The sequence below is a fragment of the Mobula hypostoma genome, chromosome 1 (assembly GCF_963921235.1).
Source record: "Mobula hypostoma chromosome 1, sMobHyp1.1, whole genome shotgun sequence".
Taxonomy (NCBI): Eukaryota; Metazoa; Chordata; class Chondrichthyes; order Myliobatiformes; family Myliobatidae; genus Mobula; species Mobula hypostoma.
This window is the reverse complement of record NC_086097.1, coordinates 114,560,812-114,580,189: the sequence shown is the minus strand read 5'-3', so window position 1 is coordinate 114,580,189 and position 19,378 is coordinate 114,560,812. Positions and strand designations below refer to the sequence as shown.

The following is a 19,378-nucleotide window of genomic DNA, read 5'->3' as shown; positions in this document are numbered from 1 at the left end:
CTCGTGCAGCATTCCTTAAAGGTTAACTTGCAGGTTGAGTTAGTAGTAAGGAAGGCAAATGCAATGTTAGCATTAATTTCTATAGGGCGTCACAGATTATGGGGAGAAAGCAGGAGAATGAGGTTGAGAGAGATAATAAATCAACCAAGATCGAATGGCGGAGCAGATTCAATGGGCTGATTGGCCTAATTCTGCTCCTGTGTTTTATGGTCTGATTGTCTGAATGATGGAATGTGTCACATTGCCAGAAAGATAGTAGTGGTAAAACAAAGTCTAGTATCTCTAACAGTGGTTGCATTGGAGAATGTTGGAGATGGGAAAGATTGAGGACACAAAGGGATTTGGAAATAGTGATAAGAATGTTAAAGTCAAGATATTGAGGGGAATTGTGTTGGTCAGCAAGCACGGCAATGATTCAAAGTTCAAGGTCAAAGTAAATTTAATTGTCAACATACATAGATGTCACCTTGTACAACATATTCATTTTTAAGCATTCATAGTAAATACAAAGAAGTACAATGAAAATCAATGAAAATCCACACACAAAAAAAGACAATACACCAATGTGCAAAAGACGACAAACTGTGAAAATACAAACCCCATTTCCAGAAAAGTTGGGATATTTTCCAAAATGCAATAAAAACAAAAGTCTGTGATATGTTAATTCACGTGAACCTTTATTTAACTGACAAAAGTACAAAGAAAAGATTTTCAATAGTTTTACTGACCAACTTAATTGTATTTTGTAAACATACACAAATTTAGAATTTGATGGCTGCAACACGCTCAACAAAAGTTGGGACAGAGTTAAAATAAGATTGAGAAGTGCACAGAATATTCAAGTAACACCGGTTGGAAGACTCCACATTAAGCAGGCTAATTGGTAGCAGGTGAGGTATCATGACTGGGTATAAAAGTAGCGTCCATCAAAGGCTCAGTCTTTGCAAGCAAGGGTTGTGGCTCACCCCTTTGTGCCAAAATTCGTGAGAGAATTGTTAGTCAGTTCAAAAGGAACATTTCTCAATGCAAGATTGCAGAGAATTTAGGTCTTTCAACATCTACAGTACATAATATTGTGAAAAGATTCAGAGAATTCAGAGACATCTCAGTGCGTAAAGGGCAAGGTTGGAAACCACTGCTGAATGCGCGTGGTCTTCGAGCCCTCAGGCGGCACTGTCTAAGAAACCGTCATGCTACTGTGACAAGTATAGCCACCTGGGCTCGGGAGTACTTCGGAAAACCATTGTCACTCAACACAGTCCGTCGCTGCATCCAGAAATGCAACTTGAAACTGTATTACGCAAGGAGGACGCCATACATCAACACTATGCAGAAACGCCAGTGAGTTCTCTGGGACCAAGCTCATCTCAGATGGACCGAAAGACTGGAACCGTGTGCTGTGGTCAGATGAGTCCACACTTCCGCTAGTTTTCAGAAAAAACGGGCGTCGAGTTCTCCGTGCCAAAGATGAAAACGACCATCCAGATTGTTATGCATGAGTGAGTTGCATGTATGTGAAGGTACCATTGACTCTGAGGTGTATATTAGGATTTTAGAGAGACTTATGTTGCCATCAAGGCGACGTCTCTTCCCGGGATGTCCATGCTTATTTCAACAGGACAATGCCAGACCACATTCTGCACGGGCTACAACAGCGTGGCTTTGTAGACACAGAGTGCGTGTGCTTGACTGGCCTGCTGCCAGTCCAGATCTATCTCCTATTGAAAATGTATGGTGCATCATGAAGAGGAGAATCAGACAACGGAGACCACGGACTGCTGAGCAGCTGAAGTCTTATATCAAGCAAGAATGGACAAATTTTCCAATTGCAAATCTACTACAATTAGTATTCTCAGTTCCAAAACGATTAAAAAGTGTTATTAAAAGGAAAGGTGATGTAACACAATGGTAAACATGCTACTGTCCCAACTTTTGTTGGGTGTGTTGCAGCCATCAAATTCTAAATTTGTGTATGTTTACAAAATACAATTAAGTTGGTCAGTAAAACTATTGAAAATCTTTTCTTTGTACTTTTGTCAGTTAAATAAAGGTTCACGTGAATTAACACATCACAGATTTTTGTTTTTATTGCATTTTGGAAAATATCCCAACTTTTCTGGAAATGGGGTTTGTACAAAGTGCAAACAAAAAATAATAATACAAATAAATAAATAAATAAGCAATAAATCTAAAGAACATGAGATGATGAGCCATTGAAAGCGATTCCCTAGGTTGTGGGAACTGTTCAGTAATTGGTGAGTGAAGTTATCCTGTCTGGTACAAGAACCTGATGGTTGAGAGTTAATAGTGTTCCTGAACCTGGTGGTGTGGGTCCTGTTTCTCTTTCTTGTTGGCAGCAGTGAGAAGAGAACATGGTCTAGTGGTGTGGGTCCTTGATGGATGCTGCTTTTCTGTTACAGTGCTCCTTGTAGATGTGCTTAAAGGTGGGGAGGGCTTTACCCATGATAGACTGGGCTTTTTGGTAGACTTTTCAAGGGCATCGGAGTTTCTATACCAAGCCGAGATGCAGCCAGTCAGTGTGCTCTCCACTGCACATCTATAGAAGTTTGTCAAAGTCTTAGATGACATCTTGAATTATTTGAGAACTTTTAAGAAAATAGAGGAGCCGCTGTGCTGTCTTCATATTGACACTTACACGGACCCAGGACAGATCCTCTGGACTAATTACACCAGGGAATTTAAAGTTGCTGATCCTCTTCACCTCTGACACCCTGATATGAACTGGCTCATGGACCTCTGGGTTCCTCCTCCTGAAGTCAATAATCAACTCCTTGGCCTTGCTGACATTGAGTGAGAAGTTCACAAAGAAAAAGATGCTGGAAGTCAAATAATACACACAAAGTGCTGGAGGAACTCAGTGGGTCAGTGTTACATAACCGGCAACAATGAATATCAATCGAGACAGGTTATATAAAAACAACCAAACATTTATTAAACACAGATAAACGACAAAGAAAAAAAACAAACAAAAACCTTAACCGGAAGTTAACTGCTATTCAGCTGTTCAACAAGTCGTCACTCGGCACTGGTTCTTAAAGTGTTAAATGCAGAAACAGTTCTTAAAGAGGTAAAGTCAGATATAGTTCGTAAAATGGTAACTTCGAAAGTCCCACAGATTTATACATTCAATTGGGAGAGACTTCTCTGGAAAAGGATTTCTTCATAGACGCGACTTTCCTGCTGGTTCTGTTCGAATGATTCACAATGCAGTAAATAAACAGTTTAAAACAACTGACCTTAATTTCTTTTAGAGAGAACAAACCTTTGCATGAACTCTTCGCTCTTTTGGCAAAAGTTATCTCCGATGCAGGTCGCTACTCCTTCAACGAAGACTCAATAAGGTCGATCCTTTGTTAAACTGCCGAACGATGCCGACTCCTCTCAATCTTTCGGTCCTGTACTTCAATAAAGTCTTCACTCTCCCTTCTACTGCTGGCATAGGGTAAATGAGCACATCTGGCCAAAAATTTCCTGTCCAATAATATTGTATCTTGCAATAGAATGCAACACTCCGTTTTAAAGATGAAACTGCGTCACAAAAACAAACACGCAACAGAAATGGAGGCACAGCACATTCTACCTGGAAATCTACAAACTAAGAACTCACTGCATCATCTGGGGTCTACCCTTCTATACCGTGGTGCACATGTCATCACATGACATTACATCAGGTGACCTCCAAAAGACCATTACATCATTCTCACAAAAAAAAGATCTCCTTGAGCATGTAACACCTACCTCCAAAAAAAAATTGGTCTTTTAAAGAACAAAATTTTAAGAATTAACAATTTACAAAAAAAATACAAAGGTATAAAACTTACAACATAATATATATAGTCTTATCTTTCAGCACTTTACTAACTAATGTACAGTAGGAGTGTTACAAATGTGAAAATACCATTCCAAAAAAAAACAAATTTTCATTGTTCATTTAACATCTAGATAAACAATCAGCAATCACATTATCTTTACCCTTAATATGAGTGATCAGAATATTGTACTCCTGTAACATTAGACTGTGTTATTAAATTGGAGTCTAATTTCCTTAACCCTTTTCTTTAACAGTCACAGTGGCATGACCAAATTCACTTTTAACTAAGTTAATAGTTAAGCTAACTTTTGGAAGTCTCTCAAATAGTTCCTCCACTGCAGTAATATGTGCCCTCCACGTATTATTTCCAGTAACTAAATCATCAATATAGGCATCTGTATCTTTTAATCCCTGAATCACACTATTAATCCTCCTCTGAAAAATACCTGGTGCATTCTTCATCCCAAATGGAAGAACATTATACTCATATAACCCAGATGGGGTTACAAATGCTGAAATCTCTCTACCTCTATCCGTCAATGGAACACACCAATAACCTTTTAACAAATCAATTTTTGTAAGGAATTTGGCCTGTCCAACTTTACCCATACAATCATCTACCCTAGGGATTGGATATGCATCAGTTTTTGTCACAGCATTCACCTTTCTGTCATCCGTACAAAACCTAATACTATTGTCTGGCTTAGGCACCATAACACATGCGGAACTCCAATTCGAATTAGAATGTCTAATAATATCATTCTCTAACATATACTTAATTTCTTGTTCAGCAAGTTCACATTTTTCCCTGTTCATTCGATACGGATGTTGTTTTATTGGTTTTGCATCTCCAACACTACATCATGCGTAGCTACGGTGGTTCTTCTAGGGACGTCTGGAAATAAATCTCTATATTTAAAAATTAATTGTTTCATCTGCTGTCTCTGCTGTGGCTGTAAATGAGCTAATTTTTCATCAATATTTTCTAGAATTTTTGAATTTGGTAACCTGACTGAAATAATGTTGGGTTTAAACTGAGTTTCAGATGAATCCTCCGTTAAGTTTTTATCAAGATCAGACTCATTATTGATCACAACAGTCATAATAGCATCTTCTCTCTCATAATACGGTTTTATCATATTTATATGACACAGCTGTGCTGTCTTTCTCTGATCTGGCGTTTTTGCCACATAATCTACATCATTTACCTTAGATTTAATCTGATAAGGACCATGAAATTTAGCTTGTAACAGGTTCGTTTGCACTGGGAAAAGAACCAACACCTTATCTCCAGGCTTAAATGACCTCATCCTAGCTTCCTTATAATACCAAGTCTTCATCTTCTCTTGAGCTAATTTTAAATTTTCCTTGGCCAAGCTACAAGCTTTATACAATCTTTCTTTAAATTTTAAAACATAATCTAGAAAATTAGTGTGTACTTCTTTATTAATCCACTGTTCCCTCAACAAGGCCAAAGGTCCTCAAACTCTATGTCCAAACACAAGTTCAAAAGGACTAAAATCTAATGATTCCTGTACTGCCTCACTTACTGCAAAAAGTAGTAAATGTATACCTTCATCCCAGTCCTTTTCATTTTCCACACAATATGTCCTAATCATAGTTTTTAGTGTAGAATGAAATCTCTCCAAAGCTCCTTGTGCTTCTGGATGATAGGCTGAGGAAATTATCTGTTTTGCTCCCAGTTTATAAACTATCTGCTGAAACAACCCAGACATAAAATTACTACCTTGATCTGATTGTATTTCTTTAGGCAACCCAAAATAAGTAAAACATTTTATAAGAGCCTTTGTCATAGTTTTGGCTGTTATATTCCTAAGAGGTACTGCCTCTGGAAACCTAGACGCTGTGCCCATAATAGTTAATAAATATTGATGTCCAGTTTTAGTTTTTGGCAATGGACCTACACAGTCTACAATGATTTTTGAGAATGGCTCACCGAATACTGGAATTGGTTGCAGTGGGGCCACTGGCTAACCTGATTAGGTTTACACACAATTTGACACGTATGACACGTTCTACAAAATGTTGCAACATCTTGTCTTAAATTAGGCCAATAAAAATGTTTAGAAACTTTGTTCTTTCTATTCTATTCTTTCTATTTTCTATGTTTCTATGTTTCATAGTTTTCTTTACCCCTAAATGACCACCCAAAGGAATACTATGAGCCATAGTTAAAATCTCATTTCGGTAAATTTTAGGAACTACTAACTGATGATTAACTTCCCATTCCTCACTAGCAGGAATTGTAGGCGATCTCCACTTTCTCATTAGTACCCCATTTTCAAAATAATATCCTACTGGTACTATTCCAATTTCACTATCTGGAAGAGCTTGTTCTTTTAATTTAACTATCACAGGATCTCTACCCTGCTCTGCTTTCATCTCCTTCCGAGATAAAGACAAATCTTCCTGATCAGACTTACCACCAAAATCCTGATCAAATAATGTAGGTAAGAAAGTTTCTGATGCATCCTCAAAATTTGAATCTTGATTTGAACTGTCATGGGTAACAACCTCATCCTTTACATCAGTCTTTTTAGCCATAGCTCTTGTTAGATCACAGGAAGAATCTGTGTTAGAATCCCTCTGTGGTTCCTCAAAATTTGAATTTGTTGTCAAATGCACTTCAGGAAAAACTTGTCCACCTGCTAAATCATTCCCTAACAAAAGAGAAACATCATTCACAGGTAAACTGGATTGTAATCCTACTTTAACAACCCCTGTAACTAATCCTGACCTTAAATTTACTCTATGTAAATGTGCTGGCATAAGGGCAGTCCAAACTCCTCTTATATAATTTACCTCACCAATGTCAGACTCATCACTAAACTTTAGCACACTGTCTAATATTAGTGATTGAGAAGCTCCAGTATCTCTAAGTATCCTTATTGGTACTGAATTGGATCCTTCTTTCAAGGATACTAATCTTTCTGTTATAAAATTTTCATATCCCTTCTTAACTTGGTCAGACTTTGACACATCTTCATTAATATTTCCTGAACCCTGTGGCTTTACAGGTTTTTTCAATATGCTGCACACTAGTATCTGGGGCTACTTCTTTCTCTTTCCTTTTCAATCGGAAGCAATTAGCTGTTACATGTCCAGGCTTCTTACAATAATTACAAATAATAACAAAATGTCTTTCCTTCACATGTCTCCCTTCACCCTCACTTTTCTCACTAACTTCAGATTTAATGTCTGATTTACCTTGACTCTCTGTGCTATTTTTCCTTTTAAAAATTTTACCTGGACAAAATTTATTCTTGTGAATTAAAACGTACTCATCAGCTAACTTAGCAATCTCCTGCAATGCAGCAGTGTCCCGTTCATTTAAGTATGTTCTCACTTCCAACAGGAATGCTTCTCTTAAATTCCTCCTGCAAAATCAACTCTTTTAATTTATTGTACTCCCCATTCACATTTTTAGAGGAAACCCATCTCTCAAAACACACAGATTTCTCATAGGCAAACTCCACATAAGTTTTTTCCACCGATTTCTTCACATTTCTCAATCTTTCTCTATACGTTTCCGGAACCATCTCATACACCTTTAATACATGCTGCTTAACAATATCATAATCCTGTGCTTGCTCAGCATCTAAAGCTGTATAAACTTGTTGTGCCTTGCCTTTGAGTACACTTTGTAACATCACTGGCCATTGGTCTTTCAGCCGCTTTAAACTAGAGCAATAGTTTCAAAATGCTGGAAATATTTGTCCACTTCAGCTTCATTAAATGGAGGAGCCGAAATAACCTCACGACTAGCAATAAACTGTTTCGTAGAACCAGAAGACTGATTCCCGGACTTTAATTTCTGCATCTCTAGCTCAAATTTCCTCTGGTTTTCAGCTTCTTTTTCTTCAAATTTCCTTTTTTTTTTAAGAGCCTCTCTTTCTTCAAATTCCCTTATTTTAATAGCCTCCCTAGCTTCGAATTCCTTCTGTTTATTTACAGCTTCTAACCAACTCTCTTCCAAATCAGCTTCTAATTGCTTTAACTTTATTTGTTCAAGATGTAACTGCATTTCCAGCTTACTCATTGCAAACTTACCTAACATCTCCTCATCAAACAATTTCAAATTAATATAGTGCTCGGTGATTTTTCTTTGTATGAAAGCCTTGGCGGAATTCCTCGTAATTCCTTTAATATCCAACTTCCTCGCAATCTCAAATACCTCAGGTTTTCTCGCATTCTCTAAAGACCCCGAGTTAGGCGTCTCCATAAACCCGTCAATATCCATTGTTGCCGAATACAACACACACACCAACCAAACTAAAAAAAATCGGATATTTCCCTTTTCCAAATCAAAATGGCAATTACCAGCACTTACACTCAAAATCGGAACATCACCCGTGAGCCCCCGCAGATTATGTTACGTAACCAGCAACAATGAATATCAATCGAGACAGGTTATATAAAAACAACCAAACATTTATTAAACACATAAACAATAAAGAAAAAAAACAAACGAAAACCTTAACCAGAAGTTAACTGCTATGCAGCCGTTCAACAAGTGGTCACTCGGCACTGGTTCTTAAAGTGTTAAATGCAGAAAAAGTTCTTAAAGAGGTAAAGTCAGATATAGTTTGTAAAATGGTAAATTCGCAAGTCCCACAGACTTATACGTTCAATTGGGAGAGACTTCTCTGGAGAAGGATTTCTTCATAGACGTGACTTTCCTGCTGGTTCTGTCCGAAGGATTCGCAATGCAGTAAATAAACAGCTTTAAACAACTGACTTTAATTTCTTTTAGAGAGAGCAAACCTTTGCATGAACTCTTTGCTCTTTTGGCAAGAGTTATCTCCGATAAAGGTCGCTACTCCTTCAACGAGGACTCAATAAGGTCGATCCTTTGTTAAACTGCTGAACGATGCCAACTCCTCTCAATCCTTCAGTCCTGTACTTCGATAAAGTCTTCACTCTCCCTTCTACTGTTGGCATAGGGAAAATCAGCACATCTGGCCAAAAATTTCCAGTCTAATAATACTGTATCTTGCAATAGAACGCAACACTCCATTTTAAAAATGAAATGTGTCGCAAAAACAAGCACACAACAGAAACGGAGACACAGCACGTTCTATCTGGAAATCTAAAAACTAAAAACTAACTGCGTCATCTGGGGTCTACCCTTATATACCCGTGTGCACATGTCATCACGTGACCTTCACATCGGCGGGAAAATTACATCAGGTGACCTTCAAAAGACCACTACATCATTCTCACAAAAAAAAACACAGATCTCCTTGAGGCATGTAACAGTCAGGCAGCACCTATGGAAAAAATTAAACTATTTTACTCTTTTCCATAAATCCTGCCTGGCCAGCTGAGTTCCTCCAGCATTTTGTATGTATTACCTTGAGTGAGAGGTGGTTGTTGTGGCACCACTCAGCTAGATTTTCAATCTCCCTCCTATATGCTGAATCATCACCAACTTTGATTCGGCCAAAGGACTGTGAAGTCATCAGCAAATTTTAATATGGTATTAGGTCATAAGTATAACACAAGTAGAGCAGGGGGCTGAGCACACAGTCTGGTGGTGCGTCGGTGCTGATAAAGATTGCGGAATAGATGTTGTTGCCAATCTGAACTAACTGGGGTCTGTAATTGAGGAAATTGCGGATCCAGTTGCACAAAGTGTGTGCCTGTAAACTGACAGAAATTTTATGTGAGTCCTGACGAAGGGTCTCAGCCTAAAACGTCGACTGTACCTCTTCCTAGAGATGCTGCCTGGCCTGCTGCGCTCACCAGCATTTTGTGTGTGTGTTGCTTGAATTTCCAGCATCTGCAGATTTCCTCGTGTTTGAATTTTATGTGAGCTTGTGTTTAATCACATCTTGCAATACTCAAGAGCTGAGCTAAGAGCAAATTGTTAGAAGTGGCAGATAGGCAGTAACTAAAGTTGAAAAAAAGTTGAGTCCTGCCACATCTTTGGAAAGAGAAGCAGGGTTACAGTCCAACTTGATGGCCTTCCATCAGAAACAAGGCTGAGGCAGATTTGCCTGATAGCTCACTAAACTCTGATTTAAAAATTTAAGCTGATATATTTTACCTCCAAAATTTATCTCTTAACAACTCTACAGTGTCTATATTCACTACCTTGGCAGTCCCTACCAGGTCATGGCCACTCAGGGATTGTGAACCAATGTTTCCAACATCTCATTTTTCTCATTTTTCTCATTTTTGGTTCTACATCAAGGACAGGTTTTTAAGTCATAACATTACTTGTATTTCCAAATTTATCCTATCTAACTGTTTGCAGATTGTGGTAAAACCCAGCTATTTTCCTTTAGATATCTTTGTTTATTTCTTTAAAATATTGTCACCCGGAGAAATATGTTGGCTCCATGTTGCTACCAAGCATGAAGCTTAAGGTAACTATTGCAGTGGTTTGCTTAATTGCATTTAGAATGCTAATCATTTGTGCTTGACTGTTACAAATTAGCTCCCGAGAGAGTGGATCAATCCGAGAATCAGTCATAGGATGAGAGCCAGCAGATTATTTATTTCACCAAAACATTCAAATAACATTTAAACATATTTTTCAACACTCATTTCATGGTATCTCTTTCACCTTTGAATTGGGAAATTTTAGGACATACTCTCTGACCTGCAATAATCTTGAATAAGAGCCCTATTTCCTTACAAATTTGCTGGAGGCCTCTTGACCTGAGTAGAGCTTGGTGGCTGTCAGGACCTGTCAATCCCATTCTTTCACTTACTTTTCTCACTCACATCAACCACCTCCCCCTCCCCCCAACCACAACCCATCCCCCACCGATCTCTCCTAATATCTTCCTACACCCACTACCATAACCCTATTCGATTTATGTCTACATATTTACTTCTAACCCTCCCAATCCCCCACCAACCTTTTCTAGTATATTTCTCCTAGTATCTCTCCTGGTATCTTTGGTTAGTCAAATCACAATCAAAGTAAATTTATTACCAAATTATATATATGTCACAATATATTACCCTGAGATTCATTTTCTTGCGGGCATTGACTGTAAATACAAAGAAACACAATAGAATCAATGAAAAACAGCACACCACAATGCGCAAAAGACAACAATGTGCAAACACCAAATGAAAATAGATCAAAACAAAATAATAATAATAATAATGCCATAAATATTAAGAACATGAGACGATCAGTCCTTGAAAGTGAGTTCATAGGTTGCGGGAATAGTTCAGTCATGGGGTGAGTGAAGTTATCCATTGTGCTTCAAGAGTCTGATGGTTGAGGAGCTAATAACTGTTCCTGAACCTGGTGGTGTGGGTCCTGAGCTCCTGTACCACCTTCTTGACAGCCAGAGAGAAGCGAGCTTGGCTGTGTGGTGGGTGTCTTTGATGATGGACGCTGCTTTCCTGCGACAGTGCTCCTTATAGATGTGCTCAATGGTGGGGAGGGCTTTACCTGTGATGGACTGGACCATATCCATTACTTTTTGTAGGCTTTTCCATTCAAGTGCCCCTAGTTCTGCAGATAATCATTGGGCAGAGAGTTCTTCAAGCAAGCATGATTGAAGTCCTCAGCAAAGTTTTGAAAGGTGTAGGGTAGGCAGTTCTTTGTTTATGAATTGTGGCACTCAATACATGAAGTGCTTTCTTAACATTGGCCTTTGGTAATATGTGAAGGAATGTGTTGTTAATAGAGAGAATCCAGAGGAGGTTCACAGGGATGATTCCGGGAATGAAGGGGTTAACATATGAGGAGCATTTAACACCTCTGGACCTGTACTCAGTGGAATTTAGGAGAATGCGGGGGATCTCATTGAAACCTACCGAATGTTGAAAGGACTGGATGGGGTGGATGTGGTGATGGTGGGGGTATCCAGAACTAGAGAGTACAGCCTCAAAATTGAGGGGCACCCTTTAGAACAGAGGTAAGGTGGATTTTTTTTTTTTAGCCAGAGAGTAGTAAGTCTGCCACAGACTGTGATGGAGGCCAAGTCTGCGCCTATATTTAAGGCATAAGTTGATCATTTCCTGAGCGGTCAGGTCTTCAAAGGATATGGCGAGAAGGCAAGTGTATGGGGTTGAGTGGGATCCGGGATCAGCCATGATAGAATGGCAGAGCAGACTCGAATAGCTAAATGGCCTAATTCTGCTCCTGTGTCTTATGGTCAGGATCACACAGGAGATCTCTCTTGGTAAGTAGAATGGACAGCATTTAATCATGAGATGTTCCCAGGTTGGGGAAACAAGAGGCCAACAAGACTGCTATGTCTGAGCATCACGAAGAGTTTATCATGAACCTCATGCCCCCACCTTTTGCCTTCTTTGAATTAGCAGTCCGGTCAATCCAGTGGATTGAGAAGCCCTTGAGTCTAACAGCCATATCCAGCCAGTCCGAATTGAGCCATGTCTCCGTGAAACAGAGGACGCAGCAATTAGCCATTGGTTGCTGTTGGTAGCTATTCGGCAATTAGCATGTTATTGAGTTGGGGAGATAACACATACATGTTTCACACAGCATTAAGGATCAGAATCGAGCATGACTTCCAGAAGTTATGAGGCAGCAACACCAATCACACACCACCACTTCAACCAAAACAGTATAAAGAAGGCATTGCCCTTTGGATGAGATGTTTACCTTCTTGACTAAGTATGAAAACGATCCCATAGTATTTACTTTTTCAAAGGCACCAGATTTTTCCTGCCATTCAAAGTTCAAAGTGAATTTATATCCAAAGTAGGTAGATGACGCCATACACTTTGTTAAGATTCATTTTCCTGCAGCCATTTACAGGAGAATAAATACAGTAGAGTATATGAAGAACTTTACATAAAGACTGACAGACATCCAATATGCAAAAGACAAATCGTGTAAATAAAAAAATAAATAAGTAATACTGAGAACTTGAGTTGTACTGTCTTAGTGAGTCTGTGGAATCAGTTCAGAATTGAGGTGAGTGAAGTTATCCATGCCGGTTTAGGAACCTGATGGTTGTAGGGTTAATAACGTAGAACATAGAATAGCACAGCTCATTACAGGCCCTTCGGCCCACGATGTTGTGCTGACCCTCAAACCCTGCCTCCCATATAACCCCCCACCTTAAATTCCTACATATTCCTGTCTAGTAGTCTCTTAAATTTCATGAGTGTATCTGCCTCCACCACTGACTCAGGCAGTGCATTCCACGTACCAACCACTCTCTGAGTAAAAAACCTTCCTCTAATATCCCCCTTGAACTTCCCACCCTTTACCTTAAAGCCATGTCCTCTTGTATTGAGCAGTGGTGCCCTGAGGAAGAGGCGCTGGCTATCCACTCTATCTATTCCTCTTATTATCTTGTACACCTCTGTCATGGCTCTTCTCATCCTCCTTCTCTCCAGAGAGTAAAGCCCTAGCTCTCTTAATCTCTGATCATAATCCATACTCTCTAAACCAGGCAGCATCCTGGTAAATCTCCTCTGTACCCTTTCCAATGCTTCCACATCCTTCCTATAGTGAGGTGACCAGAACTGGACACAGTACTCCAAGTGTGGCCTAACCAGAGTTTTATAGAGCTGCATCATTACATCGCGACTCTTAAACTCTATCCCTCGACTTATGAAAGCTAACATCCCATAAGCTAACTGTTGTTGAACCTGGTGGTGGAGGAATAAAGCACCTATACCTCCTGCCTAGTGAGAAGGTAGCATGGCCCAGATGATGTAGCATTCTGGTCAATAGTAAATGTTCAGCATCTTAATATTTATATTAAGAAAAAATCAGCAGCTGTGCCAGCAAATCAAACTCATTATATCTCAATAGTCACTGACTGAAAAGCTCTTTGAGATATTCTGATGATATGAAAAAGGAATATAAATCCATGTTTGTTCTTTTTAAACCTTTGAGATGTATTTCTGTTTTTCTTTTATTTCAGTCACATAGAGTATGTGAAGCATGGTGTGAAGCATATGCAACTCAAATTTTACATTGAAGGCTCTGAGCCTATAAAAGGAACAGTGCACTTGGATGCAAAGGAGGTTAGTTAATATTTCGCTTTTTGTACTGCTTTGTGTAGCCTGTTTCGCTAATTCTTAGGTCTTTCTTTTAAGCTGAAAAAACTGAGGTTTTTTTTAAGTGTTTGTTTTCCACAGCCTCTGAGTTTCATTCAGTGGATTTGGAGGCAATATAATGCTACATGCTAAATTCTTTGCTGGGGTAATCCAGGCAAGAGTGATAGCTGTGTGGTTTGTTATTAGTGGGGGTCTCGAAGTAGGTTGGTAGCAGAGGTGTAAATCAGTGCATACTGAAGAATGGGAATTTAGACCATGGTTTAACACACGTAACAACACAACGCTTTATAGTACCTGCAACCCAGGTTCAATTCCTGCAACTGCCTGTAAGGATTTTGTACAATCTCCCTGTGAATGCGTGGGTTTCCTCCGGGTGCTTCGCTTTCCTCCCACAGCCCAAAGACATACTGGTTGGTAGGTTAATTGTTCATTGTAAATTGTCCCATGATTAGGCTAGGACTAAATTGGAGGATTGCTGGGCAGTGTGGCTCGAAGTTCCAGAAGGACCTACTCCACGGTGTATCTCAATACTAAATAAATGAATAAAACTACACTATTAAAATATTTTTAAAAAGTTCTTTATACATTATCCACTGTTAAAAGTAAATTTCACTTGTTCACTAAAATATTTAGTACTGAAATCTGCACCTTTGCCAATCACACATAAAATTAAAACATGTATTTAGAATTAAATGCCCTGGAACATTGATATTTCACATACAGGCCTGCAGTCGTTTAGGAGTCTTGGCCACAGAATGTTTCCATATTCATCCCCCCCAAAACTCGCAGTAACGCTGACTGCATCTTGCCAGAACAAAAGCCCATCAAGTTTCCAATCCAACAGGATGCACCACTTTTAAAATAAATTCCCAGAGTCTTTCACCTTGTTTTAGCTGTTGAGAGAAGATGTAACCAATTCCAGAAGCATTAAGCATCACCTTAGGACCATTTGTTTTCCATGCCGTGTTACAATGGATGAGAGAAAACTAAATTCACATTGATAATGAATGCAACGAGACCTGGGTGTCATTATACACCAGTCATTGAAAGTGGGCATGCAGGTACAGCAGGCGGTGAAAAAGGCGAATGGTATGCTGGCATTTATAGCAAGAGGATTCGAGTACAGGAGCAGGGAGGTACTACTGCAGTTGTACAAGGCCTTGGTGAGACCACACCTGGAGTATTGTGTGCAGTTTTGGTCCCCTAATCTGAGGAAAGACATCCTTTCCATAGAGGGAGTACAAAGAAGGTTCACCAGATTGATTCCTGGGATGGCAGGACTTTCATATGAAGAAAGACTGGATGAACTGGGCTTGTACTTGTTGGAATTTAGAAGATTGAGGGGGGATCTGATTGAAACGTATAAAATCCTAAAGGGATTGGACAGGCTAGATGCAGGAAGATTGTTCCCGATGTTGGGGAAGTCCAGAACGAGGGGCCACAGTTTGAGGATAGAGGGGAAGCCTTTTAGGACCGAGATTCGGAAAAACTTCTTCACACAGAGAGTGGTGAATCTGTGGAATTCTCTGCCACAGGAAACAGTTGAGGCCAGTTCATTGGCTATATTTAAGAGGGAGTTAGATATGGCCCTTGTGGCTACGGGGGTCAGGGGGTATGGAGGGAAGGCTGGGGTGGGGTTCTGAGTTGGATGATCAGCCATGATCATAATAAATGGTGGTGCAGGCTCGAAGGGCCGAATGGCCTACTCCTGCACCTATTTTCTATGTTTCTATGTTTCTATGAAATGTCTTATGCTCTTTATTTCAGAACCCAGAAAGTGGAAAGTATGACTTTCGTTACATATTTGTGGACTTTGACACCTATCCCAAAAGAACCATTATTGTTGAAGACAACCGCTGAACGTCATGAATGTGTATTTTTTGATATGCTGGGAGAAAGCCGGAGATCCTTTCATGCTTTAATAAATTAAAGAAAGCCTGTGAATAAGAAATAATTTGGATAATTAATCTTTTCTCAGAGACTGTCAATGCAATTTATTTGTGAGAAGGTCAGATTCAGAATCTGAAACATAATTACTGTAAACGTTTGGTATATAGACAGTCTGTTAATTAATGTATTCTTTTTATTTTAAGGGACCAATTGTTGGCCCTTTTGAGCAAAGCAAATCGAATCATGTATGTAAAATGAAGTAACTTTATAAATAAAGTATTTTGTGACTGTTGCACTAAATTGTGTTCTACTTTTTTGCTTCAGCTGTCCGCGACTTGCACTGTTCGCTCAGCTGAATACAACCAATCTACACACTGTGGCCACTTTATTAGATACCTCCTGTGCTTAATAAAATAACACTGAGTGTATGTTTGTGGTCTTCCGCTACTGTATCTCACACTTTAAGGTTCGACGTGTTGTGTGTTCAGCGATGTTCTTCTGGACACCACTGTTGTAATGTGTGGGTATTTGAGTTATTGTTGCCTTCCTGTCAGTTTGAACCAGTCCAGACATTCTCCTCTGACCTCTTTCATTAACAGAACTGCTGTTCACTGGATCTTTTTTGTTTGTTTTTTGCACCATTCTCTGTAAACTCTCGAGACTGTTGTGTGTGAAAATCCCAGAAGATCAGCAGTTTTTGAGATACTCAAATCACTCCATCTGGCACCAACAATTGTTCCACAGCCAAAGTCACATGGATCACATTTCTTGCCCATTCTGATGATTGGTCTGAAGAACGACTGAATCTCTTGACCATGTCTCCATGCTATTATACAATGAGTCGCTGTCACAAGATTAGCTGATTATAGATATTAACATTAAAGGAGTAGGTTATACCTAACAAAGTGGCCACTGAATGTACTTTGAAGCCTCTACCAACACAAGCCTGTAGGAGTTCATATCCTTTTTCAACCTCTTACTCTTTCCCATCCTCCCTGAGGTGAATCAGCCAATCTTGGCACTTCCTGCAATCGCATTTAATAGCAGAATTTTACCAGCGAGTTGTGGTCTGCTGGCAATGCAAATTGCATTTTGTTGCTCCATAGCAAATACTAATGGAATTATTATGTTTTTGGTTAAAAAACCAAGAAATAAGTCAAAATGAAGTTTTAAAAACTCTTGCCTATTGATCTCAGTAGATCACCGAAGTTTAAGTAATAAGAAATAGACCTCTAGACTTATTAAAGCCTGAGCCCCCTTCAAAGACTGACTGACCTTGAGGAGAGAAGGATGCCACCGATACACAAACCATATAAATACCTGTCCTGAGAATGTAGAATAGAGTCTTTGAACTGTTTCAGGAGTTTTCATGGTGCATGCTGGAAGAATTGAGGCACAATATCTCATAGAAGTGGATCGTGGATAAAGTGAAGCACCTTAATCTATATCCTTCTTGATAAAATAACTGGAGAGAGGAAATGACTATCTTGCAACAGATTTATTTATGAACTTTAGCTGTGTCATCTGTGCCTCAATTGCCCCTTTTCTTAGACATTTGTCCAAACAAAATTCTTTCTATTGATGTACATTTGAGTCAAATGCATCAGTGCATTGCACTCTATGTCTCACAATTGACCCTAATGACTGGAGATGAACTAGACATTTGAGCTGGAGTCTTCTCATCTGGAAGATTAAGAGTTTGGGATCCATGGCGACTTGGATGTTCGGATTCAGCATTGGCTTGCCCATAGAAGTGGTTGACAGGACTTATTCTAACTGGAGGTCCCTGACTAGTGGTGCCCCACAGGGATTCCTCTGCTGTTTGTGATTAATGTAGATGTTTGGTTAGTAGGTTCGCAGTTGGTGCAAAGGTTTGTGGTGTTGTAGGTAGTGCACAAGATTGCCAAAAGATGCAACTGAATATAGATCAGTTGCCGATATGGGTGGAAAAATGGCAGATAGAATTTAACCTGGCCAAATGTGAAGTATTGCACTTTGGGAGATCAAATGTAAAGGGATAGTACACTGAAAATGGCAAGACCCTTCACAGTGCTGATGTAGAGAGGATCTCGGGGTCCTAGTCCAAAGCTTCCTGTAGGTGTTGGCACATATTGATAGGGCAGGAAGGAAGGAGCATGGCATACGAGGCACTGAGTTCAAGGGTTGTAATGTTACGTTTAAGCTTTATACAGCTCTTGTTAGGTGCCACTTGGAGTTCTGTACTCAGTTCTGATTTCCCCATTATAGAAAGGATGCCAAGGCTTTGGAGAAGTTTACCAGGACACTGCCTGAATTAGAGGACATGTGCTACAAGAAGAAGTTGGACAAACGTGGTTTGTTTTCTACAGGGTGCCTGTAATACTCTGCCAGAATACAAACATTATGTAGGCAGAAGGGATTTGCTGGACATTTCATTGCTAGTTTAATTAGTTCAGCATGTCATGAGCTGAAGAACCTGTTCCTGAATGGTACTGCCCTGTGTTCTATCATGGGTTTAAGAGCTGCTCCAAAGACCTAAGCTAAGCCAATATTCATATTAGATCAGATTATGAGGACAGGCAGTCCTCTTTTATTGTCATTTAGTAATGCATGCATTAAGAAATGATACAATGTTCCTCCATTATGATATAACAGAAACACAAGACAGACCAAGACTGAAAAACTGACAAAAACCACATAATTATAACATATAGTTACAACAGTGCAAAGCAATACCGTAATTTGATAAAGAACAGACCATGGCCACGGTAAAAAAATGTCTCAAAGTCTCTCGAAAGTCCCATCATCTCACACAGATGGTAGAAGGAAGAAAAACTCTCCCTGCCATGAACCTCCAGCGCCGCAAACTTGCCGATGCAGCACCCTGGAAGCACCTGACCACAGCCGACTCTTGAGTCCGAAAACTTCGAGCCTCCGACCAGCGCTCCGACACTGAGCACCATCTCTGTCGAGCACTTCGACCTCGGCCCCAGCCGCCAAACAATAGGCAAACCCAAGGATTTGGGGCCTTCCCCTCCGGAGATTCTCGATTGCACAGTAGCAGCAGCAGTGAAGTGGGCATTTCAGAAGTTTTTCCAGATGTTCCTCCGTGCTTCTCACATCTGTCTGCATCAAATCAGGATTGTGCACAGTACCCTACTTAACAAATACAGATATCATTCAGAGCGGCTGTGCGCGCTGTGTCGTGCCGCCGTCTCTCCTCCAAACATAATGTAGTATTACAGAGTACTACCTTTTAGATGAGGTATTAAACTCAAATCACTTACCCTAATTCAAAAGATCCTCGGGCATTATTTCCAACGTGGCCCTGTGCTCTGGTTAAAATACGTTTGTATACATTAGACTCTATGTCAGAAAAAGTCATCACGTTGCTTTTCTGAAAGCCTGCTGCATGCAAGTTGGTCTTTACTTACTATATTACCATCAACTAATTAATTTAAATTAGATTGTCATGTATTTTTGTAGTTTGAGGTTATATAAAACATATATCTGACCTATATTGTAATCTGATGAAAGCTTAAGTAAAGAGAAATTTTGAATTTATTTATTTATTTAGAGATACGAGTGAGTTGCAACTCCGAGCAACTCACCTAGTTAACACCTGCCTAATGACAGGACAATCTACAA

General features: G+C 39.6%; 1 protein-coding gene across 1 annotated transcript in view; it reads left to right on the top strand.

Moving 5' to 3' along the window:
* timm21 (translocase of inner mitochondrial membrane 21) overlaps positions 1-16,041 on the top strand; it is a 57,529-nt gene extending 41,488 nt beyond the window's left edge. Inside the window, exons 5-6 of the mRNA XM_063035346.1 lie at positions 13,726-13,828; positions 15,629-16,041. Coding sequence (XP_062891416.1) covers positions 13,726-13,828; positions 15,629-15,721 — 196 coding nt within the window. The 3' untranslated portion in view covers positions 15,722-16,041. The remainder of the gene's footprint in view (positions 1-13,725; positions 13,829-15,628) is intronic.
* The last annotated feature ends 3,337 nt before the right edge of the window (positions 16,042-19,378 follow it).